Genomic DNA, 19222 nt, shown 5'->3' with positions numbered 1-19222 from the left:
AGCAGGAAGGAAGCACTGCGCTCTGCTGGCTGAGAGAAGGAATGTTTCATTTAGAATATCATATAGCATCAATAAATCCAAATAATTAAAGTTAGATATAGACTCCCTGGGATTTTTCCTTCTTTTCTATACTAACCCATAAAGAAAACGTGACCCAAAGCCATTGACTGATTCTGCTAAGACTAGTATGCAACAGAGAAGGGATTTTTTTTTTTTAATTATTCTGAAATAAGTAGTTATAAATATGTAGTAATTGGAACCATTTTCTCTAATAAGAAGAGCCATACTGTCCTCTGTTATGGGGAGGGACATAAACTTCACAACCATGTACATCTGAACAGTACCAAAACCAGTAACCTTGTCTAGAGCAATTTATATATTGGGTCAATTGACCACAGCTTATATTTTGTTTATACATAAATTCATGAAAGTTAGGGTGAGATTCGATATGTTTTATCACAAAACATGTCATTGACTTGATAAAGCATTGGTTGATACACCTGCAAGTTTTACTGTGGAAAGCAAAAACAAAACCCACGTATTTCAACAACAAACGAATAGGCACAGTTGTTCTTTTCATCCATGTTCACAGCACATTTTTCTTTAGTAACCGACAAGCTGCAAAGTAGCTCTATGGAAGCTGTATTCACAGCTTGGTTGGATTAATAAATGACCCGCGCAAACAGACTGTGGATATATAAACTTTGTTAACAACATTTGTAGATGTTGCCACCACATAATCAAGCCACCATTACAACACATACCGAAAGAGTATTAAAGAGGTCAAAGAAAAAAGGGGGGGGGGGGTGTCTTTAAATATTTTTAAGTGTTTACTGTTTTCTAGAATTTTTTACTAGCTTTAAATGAAACCAGGTTTGTTATAGTATTGTTAGCTGCACTTCGGTAGTGAATTTATGCCAAATTTACTAGTAGAGATATTCCCAGACAAAGCTATAATAGCAATTTTTTTAAAAGATTAGTTTAGCAATCATCTTCTAAAATCGAGAAAAATGAGTTGATCTTAAATTTCATTACTTTTAGAAATGACTGTGAATAATGTTGATCGTTATTTAGCTTCAAGCATCAATTAGATTTTCTTCTCATGTAAGCCAAAATAGACAACTTCATCCAAAACTGGAGAAGTCTGCACACCAAAAAGAAAAGCTAGTAAGTAACACTAGAGAAGTTTCCACTATATTGTCTGATTTCATCCATGCATGCTTAGATCCAAGTCACGTGAGAATTTTCCTGTACGACACTATGTTCCTTATCCTTTTTTAAATAAACACAGCAGTTTTTAGGAGAACTAAAGAAAGTCTGTGACAGGAAGAGTATAATAACTACAGAATGAGAAAAAAACCCCAGAAGTATATAATGAAAAAAGACCCTCAAAAAAAATTTACACTATTTAAACAACTGCAAGAATACACAAATAGCTTCATAAATCATGAGTTTAAATTTCTGTCCAAGAATTCTAAAAACTCAAGTAGTTATATATTCTTCAAAAAGGAACTAAAATACCTGCTGATATGTAAGCCCTTGTGATAAGGTACTTCACTGGTTTTAAAATATAAAAAAGCCATATAATATTTCTCTTTAATACTTTTTTTTGCAGACTGACAAAGTGAGATATACTTCATATTCCACTTGAAAAGGCAGTTTCCATGACTCACCTCATGCTGCCCAAGACACTCCCTGTTAAAGAGAGAAAAATCAGATATTTAGAAAACATGTACTTCTTTAATAAGGGACTTAAAACAGTGACAGTGCTTTTCACACAAAAAGAATGCAATCTATTTTTAAAAAGTGCAAACTAAGAGAAAATCATCTATCTATCCAGATCAATGCCTTCTCTTTTTCAACAGCTGTTTGGATTGCTGTATTTTATGACAGCAATCCCAAAAATCAGTGTTTTGTGTGCAGATTAATTATAGTTGTATATGAAATGAATAATTTTTATTTTAGGAAATTTGTTTAGAAAATTACCTGAATTGCTTCCAAATATCTTCTCCTTTGGCTCTACTAATATATCACTTCATATTTTTCAGTTATTTCAGAGAACTATCTAGTCTACTCTTATGTTTACAATTCTATCCCTTTTAGAATGCTCTACCATCCCTAGGAAAGAAAAACTGCACACTGATTAGAACTGTGAAGGTATTAAATGGTGACTTATTCAAACACTGATCTCCTAAAAATTATATCAATCTTTTGCTCAATTTATTTTGAAAAGTATCTTTTTCTTTTTACCTCTGAATTCGTATCTGTCATCTCCTTGCCAAGTATTATTTTGATTTCTCTACTGAAATCTTATAAGGGAGAGTAATGAAAACATTATTAATATTCAAGCTAAAATACCTGTAAATCAGTTCCTAAAAATTTCTAGAAGAGTATTTAAAAAAAAAAGTATCCCTGATAACTTCTCTAACACAAAGCAACTATCAATAGCTACAGATGGTCTTTAGGACAGCAGGATATTAACAGGAGCAATCAGTCTTTCACCTAGTATAATAAGAAGCAGATGTAGCACAGGAGCCTGTTCTTTGCTCTATACAGCTCAATTTTCTTATATCCAAGATAATCTTCCTATAATCAGTTAATTTGGCTTCTAGGACTTCTGCATTCCATTGTAGCATGCTTCTGTTCCACTGCAAGGGGAAACTGCTTAACCAGCCTGATTGCCTTCTGCTATGTAACTACTAAATCTGCAGATGAAAGGTTCCCCACAGTAACCTTGCATTTAAGTTGAGATGTAATGGGGATGGATGAACTACTAGATGCATGAAAAACTGACACGATCACTGGGCTCAAAGGGTAGTGGCTAGTTGTTCGTATCCTACTTGGACACCATTACAGGTGGAATTCTTCATCCTGAGACCTATCTTGTTTAATTTTTTTTTTTTCCAGTAACTTGGAAGAGACAAAATGCACCAATTTTGTGGACAACACTAAAGAACTGTGCAATCAATACATTTGAGGGCAGGGATGCCATTCAGAAGGATCTAGACAGATTGAAGGACTAAGCTGAGAAGAAATTCATGAAATGCAGAGACAAACAAAGTATTGCATCTAGGACTGACTAAATCCCAGCAATACTGCAGGCTGGGGACTGACAGGTTGGGGATTTAACAGTAGTCTTTCAGCATTAAGGGGAAGTTACCAAGAAGATGAAGCCTGGCTCCTTACTGAAGTTCATAGCAGGGAGGCAAGAGACAACAATCATACTCTTAAACAAGGAAGGTTCTGACTGAATACACAGTGTAGGAAAAAATTAAAAAAAAAAAAACAACAAAAAAAACCCCCAGTATAAGTATAATCAAGCACTGAAAGAGGTTGTCCAGAGAAGCTGCAGAATCAATGTACTTGGCGGTTTTCAAGGTCCAGCTGGACAAAGCTGGAGCAAATTGGTCTGAATTCAGTGTTGATCTGCTTTTAGCAGGAGGCTGGACTAGATGACCCCACCCCAAGGTACCTTCCAGCCTCAATGGTTCTGTGAAATTAATAGAGCAAATAATTTTCCAGAAACTCACTTTTAACTATTTACAGAAACAGATACCGAATACATTCCATTCCAAATCTCTGACTGCTCATGTTCAAAGATACCAAATTATTAGAAAAAACATCAAAAAGTATTGCAAAACCTCAGTGGTGAAGGATGAATCTCCACTAACAACCATCCATATAGAATAGGATTATTTAAATTATTCTCTATCATATTCTTTCAAATGCCACTATTCTAGCAATGATTCTAAAAGCCCTGCTAATGATCTAAGAAGGTGTCAGATATTTTGCTTTGTAGCAACACATTACTTTTTATCTATGGTTTTGTTTACTATTATCATTTTGTTAATTCAGGAAACTTCTCTCACATCACTTTCATTTAAAAAAAGAACATTACAGTTGCAAAGATCGATCAAGAGAGTTAGGATATTTCAGAATTAATGTGATCTAATGCTAATAGAACCTTAATTTGCCCCAAGCACTATGAAATGTAACGATGATTCCTCTAGTTAGAAAATTAAGTACAACTTTTCCAGTATGGTTTCCTTCTCACTTAGCAGAATTATCTCCTCTGGGGGAGGAGTCTTCAGACTAAAGGAGGTGATTTTGAGGTTGGAATTCAGAGGAACTAGGAGATGTGCCCTACATAATGTATGATGTTACACAATGACCTCGGCTGAATACCTACATGAGACAGTTTCTACAGACATCTACCCAAACCAGACTGTTCAAAACTACACATTTTTTACTTTTTGGGAGTCTGGCTTTGAACTTTGATCCCGAGTATCAGAAGTACTGAGCAGTCATAGTTTTGAACAGAAGTACAATCCTCGAGAAATTAAGTTCTAAACATATCTATGTAGGCAGCTAAATGGATATTTTTGATCATCTTCCTCCTTCTACTTCTCACTTCATAAAATGAGGACATAATATTCCCTAATTAAGGAGGGATGTTTAAAAAACAAATAGCCTCTAATGCCTGTGAAGTATGCAGGGTTTAAAACAGCAGGAGACTGTAACACAAAAACAGGCCAAAAAACCCTTTTTCAGATAAATGTTGAATTCTGAGTCCTTATTCCACAATGTAAACAGAAGTTCTATCAAATTGAAAAAGAATGGTGAAAAAAGTCATCATCGTATCTTCCTTTATACCCTCAGCATCATCACAGAAAGAGTTGATTCAGCTCTACTCAAGGAGCAGACCCTTCTAGACAAGTCAAAAATAGAAAGGAGACAAGCAGATGCAATGAAGGGCATCCACCTGCCATTCATTAGCACATAATAACTGAACAACTGAGAAACAAAATAGCAATTCATTACGCAGAAAATTATGATCCCATAAACCAAACAAGATAGAAACTATATAGAAAAAGTTGTATGTTACTGAAGACTATCAACATTTACAACAGCTGTCTTTGCAATTTTCATATGTTTCTTTTAAGGTAGCATTTTGCACAACATGTACTAGAAACAACCAATCTTTATTAACTCTTATCAGTCCTTTCATACAGTGAGCACATACTACAAAAATGTCTATTAAAAAACCACCAATGCTCCCAGTTTTATGAGAATGGTGTTCACATAGGCTCATTGCATCTGAAGAGGTTATTTTCATGTCCATCTCTACAACAGTATAAAAAGAAAAAATCTCTTTCCATACCAAAACTTTCTTTCGTTTGTTTTCTTTTTTTAATACTTACACTGGTATAGGAACCTCACAGGGAGGGCATGGTAATGCAGTTTGAATAAAAGCTGGCTCAGATGGCTGTTCCCAGGGACCTGCAGACTGATGCTGAGAGCAAAAGACAACACTAGTTGAATACAAAACACAATTGGAACTGTCTGCTTGACCATAATTAAACATATCATCTAAAGAGATCCCAGTTCTAACAAATCCACTTTCTAGTAACTAACTTTTTACTAATGGAAATCTCAACACCCCCTACATACAAAAAATTGTGTTCATCCTCAGCATGGCTAGGGATAGGAAAATGAAGGCCTGTTGGCCCTACTGCTAAAAATCAAGCACAAAGCCAAATAAAAAAACAGCAAAACAATTCTAAGCATTTAGTAGAGGTAAAAATATAAAAATATTTCAATTACTAAACAAGTGAAATTATCATCATGCAGTGCATGAGTCATGTTTAAAGATGCCAAACAATTTCTCACTTCTAACTAACGCAAATTTTGATAGTTTAGTAAATATCAGAGTTAAAATTTATATTTTGCTCTTATGTTAAAAGTAATTGCTTACATTTGAAATTAAACATTTGTAATACAACTGTAACAAAAGTCTTATAATTTCTTGAGTAATTATAACTGCTGAAAACTAAACATTCAATTATATGTATTACAAAATTAATTAGATTGCAACAAAGGAGCTGGAACCACTTAGTTTCTCGGTTAAGCAGTTCTGCACTTGATTATTTATTTACTCTGAACTCCAAAAGCCTCCAACATAAGATTAAGGTCAAACAATCGTTGCTCATTCTTCAGAACACAAATAACACACTATTTTTCACTAGTTACTTACTAAGCCAATTTGCTTCACAAGTGCTTCATCATGGCAGGGAACAGGGCACAAGTGACCACACGATAATGTTTTCTGGCAGGACTGACGACACGGAGGACACCGACCAAAGTGACAATAGTGTTTCTCCTGGGTAGAGTGGTGACAGGTAGGTGGTCGACTGAAGTAAAATCCAAGAATGAATCAATATGACAGCAAGAAATATGAAGTTACAGTCACTAGACAATTATGCTCAAAATACAAAGAATTGAGACGAACAAGTTATGTTTTTTTAAAAATTAGTTTACTTCTTACCTTCAGCAGTGGTTAATATTCCAGTAAAATTATACAGGAGTTCTAAATTAAATTAAAATCAAAGTTGGGTTTGTATATTCAAACAGCTATTTGAATCCTAATTCTCCTCTGTGCTAAGTAGTCTCGCTACACCCCAGCAGAAAATATTCTCCTTTTTCCTTTTGCTAGTCAAGTTTTCTAGGTAAACTGCCTCATGGAGGTACTTCAAAACGTACCAGAGATGACTTGGAGATGGGAGTGGGACTACAGAATTAGAGGTACTCGGTGGGACAGAACCTCCCCCTTGACAGCAGCAAGCTGCTCATGAAACCACAGCATCAAAGAGGTGTCTGATAGGAAGGGTTATTGCTAATCTCCATCTGCATAGTCAAGAATACAGAAAACTGAGAAGTAATACCTGTAATCATATTAAAGGAATTTTTTTTGCCTTTTAAAGTTATATTTTACTACTTTCTTTAAGGACACCTTAAACTCCACTGAAGAACTAGAAACACACAAGCCTTTTATACTGACCTGCACAGCTGTTTGCATTTAGGAGGTTTGATGGTGCGCTCTCTGCCACAGGGCACTTTAATGACAGTTTTTCCACAATTACATTTCACATCTACAGCCTCTGGACATGGATTACAACTACCTAAAAATAAATATATTAACAATATGATAATCTGAATAAGCTACTGATTATAAAAAATGGTAACTAACGCAACTCTAAATATGCACATGGTATAATTATCCTATTCTGTTTAATCTAAATAATAGATGGCTGTTAATTTTTTATTTCTGCTTACTTTCAAATCCCTCTTATGAAAGAGAATTTCAGCATTCCTAAAGAATAGTAATAATAATCTTGATTATTTTACAGTTGTTAACCAGTATTAAGTTAGAAACAATCCCTCTCTCACATTTTAAAAAGAAGTCAGCATTATTAAAGCCCAGTCATTTGGATCACACAACACTTAAATATTTGCTATTTATCTTTCAGTCTTACATACATATGAAGACGTGTCATCTTTCATCTGTATTCAAAAGATAGAAAAGAGACATTGAAAAACTGGTACAATGAAGTTTTGCAGATTTTGTACGATATTAAAGAAATGTCCATCCTCTATGAATAATTAATGCTTTTTTGAAAAGATCCTCTTTTGTAAAGTTACTTATGCTGCTAACCTGGTATCTTTAAAAAAAGAGATTTGTAAAATACCTGTTTTAATTGATAGCTCTCCCACACTATTTCTTCAAGCGCCAATGGCTAAGTTTTATTATTGAGTAATTAACAGTAAGAATATGCATCTTCTAAAAAAAGCAAATTTAGATGTGGGATTTTGGCTTACTAATCATGTTGCATTCTGAAACTTTTAAGAAAGCAATGCTTTGAAAGCATTATCGACAGCATAACTTTTTAAGCAATTCTGACTTGTTAGCAGGATCTGAGAAGCAACGCTTCAAGAAGCAGATGTCTCAATGACAAAAGGCAGCTGAAGGAAAAAGGATGGAAGTATACAGTCTTTATATTGCAAAGTAAATCCCATTATAATATATTATCAACACACATAAACAGCTACTTTTACAAAATAAACCAAAGGTCTAAAGCTATGCTGCCCAGAGGGGCTAATATGTGCACAATTTACTTAAATATTCTATTAACAAAGACAACTGCCTACATTCACAAAAAAATGAAAGGGCAGAGATCGCATATAAGCCTGAAGTTAAGCTGAGAACACACTGTTCTCAAATCAAGTGTTATAACGTACTACAGTAGGAAACAAAACATTTCTATTCCCTGGCAACACATTCTAAATTTCAGCAAGCATGACTAAATGCTTAAGAAAAAGAAAATATGTAAAAATCAAACCACAAACAGAATAGATTAAGCTACCTCTTTTCAGAAACCCCTGCTAAAGGCCAAGTGCTTATTATCAGCAACCTCCAATAATTCTGAGATCAGGCACCTTTTAAAGGACCTGTTCTGGCAAGTTATTTTCTAGGAGGCATACTATTTCCTCTAAAATTAGTGGACATTGAGATCTGGCAGCTCACTGCAAAATTAACCTGACCCAGTATTACATACTGAAGATAAAAAAATTAATCATAACTTTCAGCAGCTATTAAAATATTGGTGTATAAGGAGAAACACATGAATATAAATATTGTGAAATAAAAATAATTGCCTTTATTAGGAATATTTTCAAACATTCTGAGAAGATATTACAAACTGGACTAGATTGTAATTTGTTAAAGCACACAGAAGTTATTTTCCTTCTAAATTTATCATCCGGTATCATAGTTATTAGCTTCATTAGATGCAACTTTTGACAAGAGTTAGCACTTAAATATTGACAATTGTACTGTTTTGATAAATTACGTACACTTTAAAGTGTATATATTTGATATTTACATTCTCAAACTTCACTTTTGTTTTCTTATAGGCACTGCTTTATTTTTCATACTGCTGTTAGTTATTAGAAACCATTGTCACTTTTAGCCAGGCTGTAAGATGCAAGCAGTATCAAATATAAACAGCTAGTCAATGTAAAAATTTATCCTATAATGCAGCATTAGCTCCTTAGTTTTCCAACCAGAATGTTATTCTATGATTTAGTTATCAACCAAACTAATGCAGAAAAACAATGTTACCAGTTTTCTTCTGACAGTACAAAAAAAAATCTCCAGGATTTTGGAGGGGTACAGGAGAGAGCAAAGAAAGGAAGGGTAAGAAGAGAAGGGACACAGTTAACAGAGAAAAACCAAACCACTAGTTTGTGGTGACAGATTTAACAGAAAGTTAACTGGGACAACTACCACATTTACCTGTTCTGTCCTCCTAAGAATCACTACCTCAAAATCAAGATTGGCTGAACAAGTTGTGAATTATTTCCTGAGTTGTTGCAATTTTTAGTCCAGAATACTAAGGGAAATTACATAGGCTACTCAGCTGCTGTTTCAGCAGGGCAGCAGCTTCTGTGGGGAAAATTGCTGAGAGGGCAGCCACTTTTTCAGTCATTCCAATTTAATCCCCTACCAAGCGAATGTCAAAGCAATTGGCCAGGATAAAAGCTGCCAGGTAATTTTGGCCATTTTCAGCATCTTTTTAACCAAGGTCACTGGATGCAGAAGTAAACTTTTTTGTTATCCTTCATATAGTCAGTAACAAGTTCTTATTTTCTCCTTTACCAGTAAGATACCAATCTACATTCAAATTCCATCAACTTTTTTTTTTAATTTTAAGCCCACTCGTATCACACATTGTATTTTAGGATTTTTAAAAAACATCCAGACTCAACCAGCACAGTCATTTCTATATGTAGTTGGACTTTGTTATGCATATTCAGTGAACAGAATTATTTGGGAAAAAAAGTCAAGCTATGGATTTTAAATTAAGCAGCTGGAAAGAGGACAGAGCATTTTCAGAGGAACAATGCTCAACAAAATTACCAGGTAAAAACTCAGGTTGTCATTATATAAGTCCTTATGTAAGTCCAGCACTAAAAACCTTTCAAACACACTGCCCCCACAAAAAGCCCACATGCAACAAAGCAGAGAATTCATTACGCACCACACAGAGTCATGCAAGCATGAAGTTTGGCAAAAATAAACAATATTCCATCACTACAGGGATCCTTCTTACCTCTGTGGCAGCCTGAAGGACATTTATGATTTCTGCAGCCTAGAGTCCGCCCACAGACTTGATCACAAGGTGGACAGTTTCCAGAACAGCACTATTAAAAAAAAAAAAAAATATACTCCATATAACTGAAAACTTAGACATTTCTGGCATAGATTTGCCCTCTTCTACTATCTCTTTTTTTTCAATACTTCTTAAAAAAATTTTCATGCAATTTAGTCAAATTTTGTCAAATTCATGCCAGGTATAGAAAGGTCATCTGTAAAGTTGTTTTAAAAATTTCAAATTATAAAATAACAAGAAAACACACATTTGAAAGCATCATTTCAACACACTGAAAAGGCAGAGGGCTTCCAAAAAAGCATAAGAATATTTAAAAAGTAAAGAGTTCAAATTCTTATAATATTTTAATCCAAAATAATTTCAGAAGATTGCACGTAGGATATCCAACAGATTGCCCCATTATTCTGCAATTTCTTCCACTTTTATACTATCGTCCCTGGCACAAAAATGTTTTAAACACCTTTTACCTTTGTAGTAAAGGTCAGATAACTTTCAGATCAGTTATCTACTTTCTGTTCCTATATAAAGTAGTAATGTAGAAGAATCAGAACACATCACAACACCACCACATTGGTGGATGCCAGGTCAGGAGACAACCCCATCTTTTCTATTAACTTGAAAGCTACCCTCCTTCCAAACTGTATAAAGAAAGATGGCAATTAGGAAGAGAAACCTGGATTTTTTTAGCATAAAGTAAAGATGCCAAGATTGCATTTACTTGTTTTGCCATCTTTTCACAAAAAGTAAATTCACTCTAATAATAATAATACTTAAAAATATCTAAGAATAAAACCGTATTTTTCATGCCTCTTTGTGCTAAGAAGGCCAACCCTTGTAATGTCTTAATTCACACACAGCAGCCAACTTTCAGGCCTTCTTGAATCAATAAACTGAAAAGATAGGTCTAAGCTATCAATCATTCCTTTGACTTCAAATGAGAAGGGAAACAAAACTCAAATTCCCAATTGTCAGACCACTCCTCTTTGCAGTGATGCATATTAGAAGGTGGGGTGGAATGCTGCGTTGTCAAAAATAAGAGTATGTCCCTTACGAAGTTATGAGATATTCCCAGCTCTTCCTACAAAGTAAGAAAATAAATGGATTTAACTACTCCAGAATGCATAAAGCATCAGTATCTCAAAGCAAAACTGCCTTCTGGAACTGGAAAGTTGTCGAAGTCCCCTCCCAGTTTTTAAGGCCACTGAGTTTTTAATCGGTGACATGCTGTTCAGAGAATTCTGGTACACTGCAAACTAATTTGAATGACATTGAAGAAAACTCCTCCTTCTATACAATAACATGAGGTGGAACAACAGACTGATATGATTTATGCATAATATAAAATATTATATCTAAATTTTAAAAAGTTATCAAAACAATACATTTTAGAAGGATCATCTCTGGACACTTACCTTTCTCCTACATTGGTGCTTTTGGCAATCACGAATTTTAGTACACTTTGTTTCACACAGATATGGCTTATGACATGGCATGCGTTTAGTGTGCTTTCCACAGCGACACTGTTTTTCAACTTCCTGGGCAGCAAGATAGGGAAAAAAGCAGGGTATTTTTAATACCAAAAAAAAAAAAAAACCCAACCCCAAAAAACCAAAATAAACAGTGAAAAATAAAACGTTCTACTACTAGCGGTAAAGAAAAGTTCATGGGAGAGTAATATTACCATGTTCTATCACTACAGGAAGTACATCACATGCTCGGAACAGATTACCTATCTGTGCAATAACTACTTGGGGACCTTGTGTCGGTGTTGCAAACACTGTGCTCTAGATGGCATCTCACTATAGCCTTGGTCTCACCAAGAGGGAAGCCACTTCAAGGGAACCACTCAAGTGTGTACTGCAAGATGTCAAGCGTAAATGCAAAACAAATTCATACAAAAAAGTACCTCTCCTGCATAGTAAACTAGATTCATCCGCCGTGTATACAGATAATTTAAGAAGTAGGTGAGCAGGTTTATCTGACCGTCATCCCAGCTATCATGGGCTAACTACTTTCACCATAGACTTTGTAGCCAAAGCTGGTTCAGGAAGAGACAACTGAGAGCAGACAGAGCAACAGCTTTACAGGCCAGACCACAGAAGCTCCATAGATATTCAGAGCAGAGCAAAGTATTATTTTCTTACTAATAAAGAAATAGCATAATAAGACAAAGCAGCAAGGAAGCTAGAAGAGCTGGGGAAACAATTAAGTGTCTTTTAGGGCATAATTAATAAAAAAACCAAAAAAACCACCCAAAACCAAAACAACCCAAAACGATAAAACCCTCATCCATGCCTCAATTCAGATACTAATGCTCAACTATTAATTCAGAATTGTGTTGGGGGGGTGGAAAATAGGGAAAAAATGTGTTGCTTTTAATGAACAGAAAGTCATAGATTTTGTGATAGATATGACTTCATTTTCCTTAGGAGACTTGCACTGTTCCAGGCATATAGTGTTTAAAAACCCTAACAAAATGTGAGCCTGCTACAGTAAGACTAACCTGTCTGCATATTTCACAGGGACCTCGATGACAGCGCTGTGAACATTTATGGATGCCACATTCCAGAACTTTGTCACAACTATCGCCACAGGTGGGTACATCTTCTGTACAAGGCAATGTAAACTCTAGATGAAGAGAGAGAAGTACAGGCAAACATTTAGAAAAAAGCAAAAAAAATTTAGAAAAAAATGCAGTGTAATATGACTGCAAATGCCAATTCTCTCTCATTTTTCTAAAAGCTTCTCTAGAATTACTCAATTATTCACACGCCAATTAAACCCCTGGTACTAAATAAAGCTTTGAAAGAATTAAGCAAAAAAGTTAATTTAAGCTGTCATAGTTCACTGTTTGTAAGAACTTTTTATGGACCCTGCCCTGCAGAATTAACCTAAACTACTGACTGTCAAAGACTGGATTACTTTTTTTTAACAAAAGAAAAAGAAAAAAAAAAAAAAAGCTGCTTACTTGATTTTTCACATGGACAGGACCTTTTACCAGAACGAGGACAGTCTCCACAGGGACCAGCATGACAAACTTGTTCACATGTGTGATTACCACAAGGCAAAGGTTTCCCACACACCTGGAAAAGTCAGAGAAACCAAGTGAATGCAATGTAACGGAACTACGTACCAAGACAAAGCAACCCGAGGGGAAAAACGAGGGATGAGAGATATCTGGATGGAATTTAACTTTTTCTGAATTTTGTTAACAAATCTTATATTGGCTGAGTTTGCCAAACAAAACTGATCACCCCTGCAGTGATCCTGACTGGAAGACCACTGTATACTGAGGAGTTAGTGGTTCACATATCAGTTAACCTGAGTAGTCGGAGGCCTGTGCTGCGCTGCGCGTACAGCTTGGGCTTCAGGCCTGTGTTGTGCTACACATATCCTTTGGCCTCAGGATAAACTTATTGTAGCAGAGGAGATTGGCGGCAGCTCCCACTCGGTACCAATGATTATGCCACCTGCATGTCCTTGCCTTTATCTAAAAGTGCAAAAGAAGTTCTCATCTGAACATCCTTTCTGCTTGACAGTAGAAATGATAAACAGAGTTGCTTTCTTGTAACAAAATCCTACAACAGCCTCAATGACCAAAATGGGGTAACCTTTTCTACAAATGGGGTCTGCACTGCATGCTGCACATGGATCAGAGGCCCATTAAATGCTGCACAGCCTGGGGTTCCCAGCACCTAAAGGACCATAGTATTATTTATATTATACCCCCTTTCTCTATAGTGTTAGCTGAAATAAATTGCATTTTAATTGATACTTTACAGAGGCTGAGTGCCTTTCTTATTGGGATTGCAATGACCAAGTACCTCCTGGTGCAACCTCCTCCCGCCACTTGATTTTTTTTATTTATTTTTATTTTTTACAGTCTGTCAATCCATAGCCTTGGTCCTAAGAATGAGCTGCAAATATACTTCAAAGAATGAATCACAAAGCTTTCATTCTGTTACTGTCACTAGAAATACGCATGAAACTGTCATCTACTAAGCTGTGGTTTCATGCTTATGTTTGAAGATAGCAGCTGAAATTTCAACCTCAAGTACAAGAAAACAGAATATACAAGGTCAAATTCACTGCTAGCTTAACCCTAGCACAATTCCAGAACAGTGACATTTTAACTACTGTCAGAAACGAACTAGGCCACCATTCTCAAACACTGCTGCTTACATTTTTGATTGCACTTTCAAAACCTAAAAATAAAATTATTTTCTTAATGAACGAGTTTTTCCAATCCTTAATACACTGAGTAATCAAGTTTTATTAAGATGAGAAATAAGCTAAAAAGGACAGCTTCAACATACCTGACCACACTGCCACTGAGGACTTGCACAAAGTCTTTCTGCTGTCTGTCTTCCACAGATGCACCGTTGTTTACTGACTCGTGGACAAGGCTGACAATCTCCTGTATGTAATCACGAAGTGACATTGAGAATAGGAATTGCAAAAGAATGATGTATCTTAAACTTCAGAGGAGTTGTTTTAACCGTTAAGAAGGCAGATCTACCTGCGTGACAGGAATTCTCACAAGTATGTTGTCCACACAGCAATGTTCGTCCACAGGGCAGGCGACATGACCATTCCTTGGCACTGCACCTTCGGGGCACTGGTTTAGCTTTCTTACAGTGACATGTTGTTGTGACCATCTTTGGGCAAGGTGGACAGGGTCCTAAGTACAGGAAAAAGAATACCTCGTGAATGGCCATTCAGCAAATGCAGCCTTGACTACATCTGGTTTATTCTGAGAATTTTAAATAGTTAGCAGATTTTAAGTAAAACTCTGTAACAGCTACATAGATACAGGTCACACAACCAAGAGTCACAATGGATTTACCTGGATGACAAAGCAGCAAACATTTATGACCACAAGAAGGTTTGAATTCCCTCTCACATATCTGACCACAGGAGTGAGGTACCAGCCATGGGTCCAGTGTTGGATTCTCCACTTTTCCACAGTAACAATAATACCTACTGGGAGTTTCAGACCGTTTGTATTCAAACCTACATTTTGGACTAGAACAAGGGAAAAAGGGAGTGAAAAGAAAAAACAATTTTTTGAAGGATTTTTAAAAAAGAAAAGCAGTTTTTATCATTTCAGTTTTCCAAGATTGTTACCAGGCTACCAATTAACATTTTTACAACTACGGTAACCTGTAACCAATAACAACATAATTAAATTTATAATATACAATAAAGGTCTTGCTATATGTCACATTTTACAATACATTCATTAGAATGTCTAAGGAGTTGTCCTATCACTGCAATCTTTTTTCTCTAAGAACATATACAAAAAAATTCAGTGTAGCAAGCATACAGAACAATTTTTATGCAATACCAAAGGAAAGTATGCAACAAAGAGTTAACCTACTTAAATGGAACCAATCAAAAAAAGAGATCAAAAAAACAGGTTTTTACCAGTAGCAATTTATAAGCTATGTAAACCAAGATTTAGTGATGCTATTAAAATTTTAATTATTATGCATAGTTTTATCTGAAAGATTTTAGGTTGTATCAGTTCAGCATCTTAGATATTATTAGATGCACACCTTTATTTGTCATCCTTGGTGGTGACAGATATTAAAAAATACATTATTCCTAAAGGTAGATAGACACCAAAGGTCTGGAACTTGTTAGTGCCACAGGCCCTAAAGGCTTTCAGGTGCAAGCCATGGACGAGGGAGGCAACACAAGGAAGGAAAAACAAAGCAGCTCCCATTTCTGGCTACACTGGGAAAAGACAACAGACAAGGAGCTCCTCCTCAGAGAAGAATAGAGGCTTTGAAAGACCTATGTACTCAAATAAAATGTCAATTTGCCCCTATATAATACATTACAGGTCATAAACCATGTCTCCATAGTGACTGCACAGTTTTATCATGTGCCTTGAAATTTTTTCATTATAAACATTATGCTTAAACACAAAACTAGTTTGTAATAGAATAGGCATTATCAACTTGAAACGCTGCAAGCCAACAATTTTATACCTTATTTCCTAAGCAAACCTGCTCTCTGAGATCCCACAGTAATAGAGCTTTTGAATCCACCAGGCACTTTCAACCAAATTTGACAGAGGATTGTGTCTCAAATATATTACTACAAGTTTCCACATAAAAGTAGGTGGGCAAATAAAGCATAGAACAAACATGCACAGAGAAACCTTGACTGAACTTTCAGACACAAACCTACTGAAAAGCAAGCTTCATTATTCATAAAGCCACAATATTACCTTCTTCTCATGTAAAACTGCAAGACTGGCTTTAATGCTTGAGTTATACAGAGACTTTAAAAAAAAAAAAAATCCCTAAATCTTGCTATTTTAGAACTGTGTTTTTAAATTTATTTAATTCACGGTGCCAATCTTAAAAGCGACAAATACGTAAAGGTATTCAGAAATAAATATTAGAAGCTGAGACGCATGATAGATAAGTTACCTTCTCAGAGGTTAAAACAAATTTGATGCAGCAGGTTTTTAATATCACTGTGAAATATCCTGAATCATGTTAATGAAAACTTAAAAATAATTCAGAAAAACAATAGAAAAGTCAGTCTTCTAAACTTCTTTTTGTGTGTGTGCATGTCATTTACAAGTACCATTCCTTTCTAAAGTAACTGCAGTTCACATATGTTTCACAATAAAAGTATCTTTGTAAATGTACCATGAAGAGCTCACCATGGCCAGGGATAATCTTTCTTCCCAAAATCATCATCTGTCAAAGGAGAAGACACGAGGAAAAGGCTGTCCTTGGCCCACTTTTGGATACACACCAGGTGAAATATACAAAAGCATCCACAACAGCTCCAGACCTAAAGAGCAGATATAAGTGCCAATTGCTTTATATTAGGTTTCTTTCTGTTTCCATTGATGAATGTCTGTAATATCTAAAGAAATACAAGCTTGCTATTTTTCCATTTAAAAAATGGGTTTCCAAAGATAGATTATACCTATTGTTAGATTAATATAGGCAGTTCTACTGTTACAGATTCATACCTATAATCCTTTTTCCTGCTGCTGTGGAAGTTTTTGCCAAGGCTTTATGGAGCCCAAAATACTCGTATAATCATAGAAATGTTGATTTAAACACACTGTTGGAGGTCATGTAAAAAATATTTCCTAACTTCCTAGTATTTATTGGTGTTTGCTACAACGTAGCTTATTGAATACACCATTGCAAGCACTGGCCTTCCTGCACTTCTTTTTTTCATCTGCTACTCTCTAAAATTTAAAAATAAATATTTTACATAACGATAACAAACATATGTCAAAAAATACATATTCTGATTATAAGCTACGTATATATAAGCACTTATTTCTTCAATTGTTTGAAAAATCCAAAGATGCCCAATGTGGCATTTAGTACTCTATCATTTTAAAGCTATCAATCCCAAGAATTACCTTAGTAACATAATTAAACACAAGTTATTCAGAGAGTTATATTTGTTTTATTCTAAAAGACTACTGTAAAATACTTACAGCTTGGTTCCTTTTAACTGACGCAATGCAGATCAGACATGTCATTGCCCCTGACTGAAAAGCTTCATTCATGTACTGTCTTGTACGTTCCAGTTCACTTGCATCTCCATCTTTAATGTATAAAGATTTTTAAAGCAATCAGTAATGTTTGATCTGCTATTCTGTACGTGTTGAGACTTCTGTGAAAGTTTTTTTTTTCTGAACAGAGGCCAGTCATATATTATTACAAAACCACATTATTAGAAATACTTAAGAACAGTTTCAAAACTATACCATTGATTCTGCATAAAAAGGCAAGAAATATTGCTAGCATGCATTTAATTAAAAATTAAATATTTTTAATACAAGACATCAGAATAAAGTGCCTTCCCTCCAATTATGGAAAAATTCTAATACACAGTCAATAATACAGCAATGTTTATGCTTTCATACAGAAATAAAAGTCAATAAATGAAAAAAATTTACCAGTTTGACTGGTGTAAACGGTAAATGTTTTGGCCAAAATCTTTCCTTGTTTTACTTCAGCATCTTCATCATCATCTTCAGATGAGGAGCTAAATTGCTCTTCAACTAGCTTTTTTGCTGCAGCCTGATTAGCCTTCTTAATTTCATCAAACTTCTTCTGTGAAGATAATTCTATTAAGAGAACACATTAATGATGATTAATACCATGTTAGTTAATCATAACACGACATTCAGTTCTACATACTTTCAACTGTCCTTTTCTTTAAAGAGCTTGCTGATTTTATGTTTTTAAGGGCAGTACATTGCTGCATTTTCAATACCACACAAGAAGAGATAAATTGTATTTTCTTCTTTACTGTGCACGTAAAATTCTTTTAGGAATTATTAGCTGTCAATTACTGCTGACAAATCCAACCAAACATACTAGAACATATGCATCCATAATGCTATTTTATGAAAAGGATACTTAAAAAAAAACCCACACATGCTGAACACAAACACAACTTTCATAGCATGAGGAAAAAAAAAAAAAAAAATCAGGCAATTCTTGACAAGAGCAATTGTGATAATTTGCTGATATCCTACAGGTACCTCTCCCAGCACTTGGTGTTTTTTAAATTATGACTTTTATTGACCTCCCTCCACCCAACAAGTCTTTATTGCAATAGTGGGTTCATGCTATTTCACAGCTGGCAACATTAAAAGTGACAGGGAATTTTAACGTAAGCTTTTTTTTTTAAAGTTATTGCATGTGAAATAGAGGAAGATTCTCACATGGAGAAAAAAATTATGTAACTTTACAGAGTTCATAATAAACCGAAGTGCCTTTAAGGTAACACACCACGGAGATATAAAGGTCTTCAGCAGATCACAGGTCTTAAGTACCTCCTAATTTTCTATGTAAGACTATTGCACCCAATATATTTACTGGGCTTCCGTCAAGTTTAGTTTTAGGGCTTTCCTTAAGAAACCATGCTACCACTTAAAAGAGCTCAGTATTTGGCACTTCTCTACCTGCGAAGTATTACAAAGTATTAACTTGCACGCATAGCAACCCCCGTGCATTAGAAAGCCCGCACCTTTCCCAGACCAGGGCAATGCGGCACGCTGACTAGAACACCAAACGTTTGTCCCCCGCAGGCAGCGCTCTCCTGAGCATTTCCGATCGCACTGAAAAACGGCTGCTTCATCCTTTACTCGGGAGTTACTCTTCTGCTCGAAGTGCACTGACTGTGCACCCCGGGGAGGACACAGCCCCCGAGCC

At 35.4% G+C, this 19222-nt stretch overlaps 1 protein-coding gene across 1 annotated transcript in view; it reads right to left on the bottom strand.

Moving 5' to 3' along the window:
- Positions 1–19148, bottom strand: part of NFXL1 (nuclear transcription factor, X-box binding-like 1) — a 44262-nt gene extending 25114 nt beyond the window's left edge. Inside the window, exons 1-16 of the mRNA XM_009586656.1 lie at positions 19038–19148; positions 18892–18919; positions 17959–18129; positions 17494–17603; positions 16693–16826; positions 14857–15035; positions 14530–14691; positions 14327–14427; positions 12979–13093; positions 12514–12638; positions 11423–11545; positions 9951–10041; positions 6839–6959; positions 6035–6191; positions 5202–5293; positions 1674–1695 (exon numbers count right to left, since the gene is read on the bottom strand). Coding sequence (XP_009584951.1) covers positions 1674–1695; positions 5202–5293; positions 6035–6191; positions 6839–6959; positions 9951–10041; positions 11423–11545; positions 12514–12638; positions 12979–13093; positions 14327–14427; positions 14530–14691; positions 14857–15035; positions 16693–16826; positions 17494–17603; positions 17959–18129; positions 18892–18919; positions 19038–19148 — 1842 coding nt within the window. The remainder of the gene's footprint in view (positions 1–1673; positions 1696–5201; positions 5294–6034; positions 6192–6838; positions 6960–9950; positions 10042–11422; positions 11546–12513; positions 12639–12978; positions 13094–14326; positions 14428–14529; positions 14692–14856; positions 15036–16692; positions 16827–17493; positions 17604–17958; positions 18130–18891; positions 18920–19037) is intronic.
- Between the last annotated feature and the right edge of the window lie 74 nt (positions 19149–19222).

This window comes from Fulmarus glacialis, unplaced genomic scaffold (genome assembly GCF_000690835.1).
Source record: "Fulmarus glacialis isolate BGI_N327 unplaced genomic scaffold, ASM69083v1 scaffold26561, whole genome shotgun sequence".
Classification (NCBI taxonomy): Eukaryota; Metazoa; Chordata; class Aves; order Procellariiformes; family Procellariidae; genus Fulmarus; species Fulmarus glacialis.
This window is presented reverse-complemented; position numbering and strand designations above follow the sequence as displayed.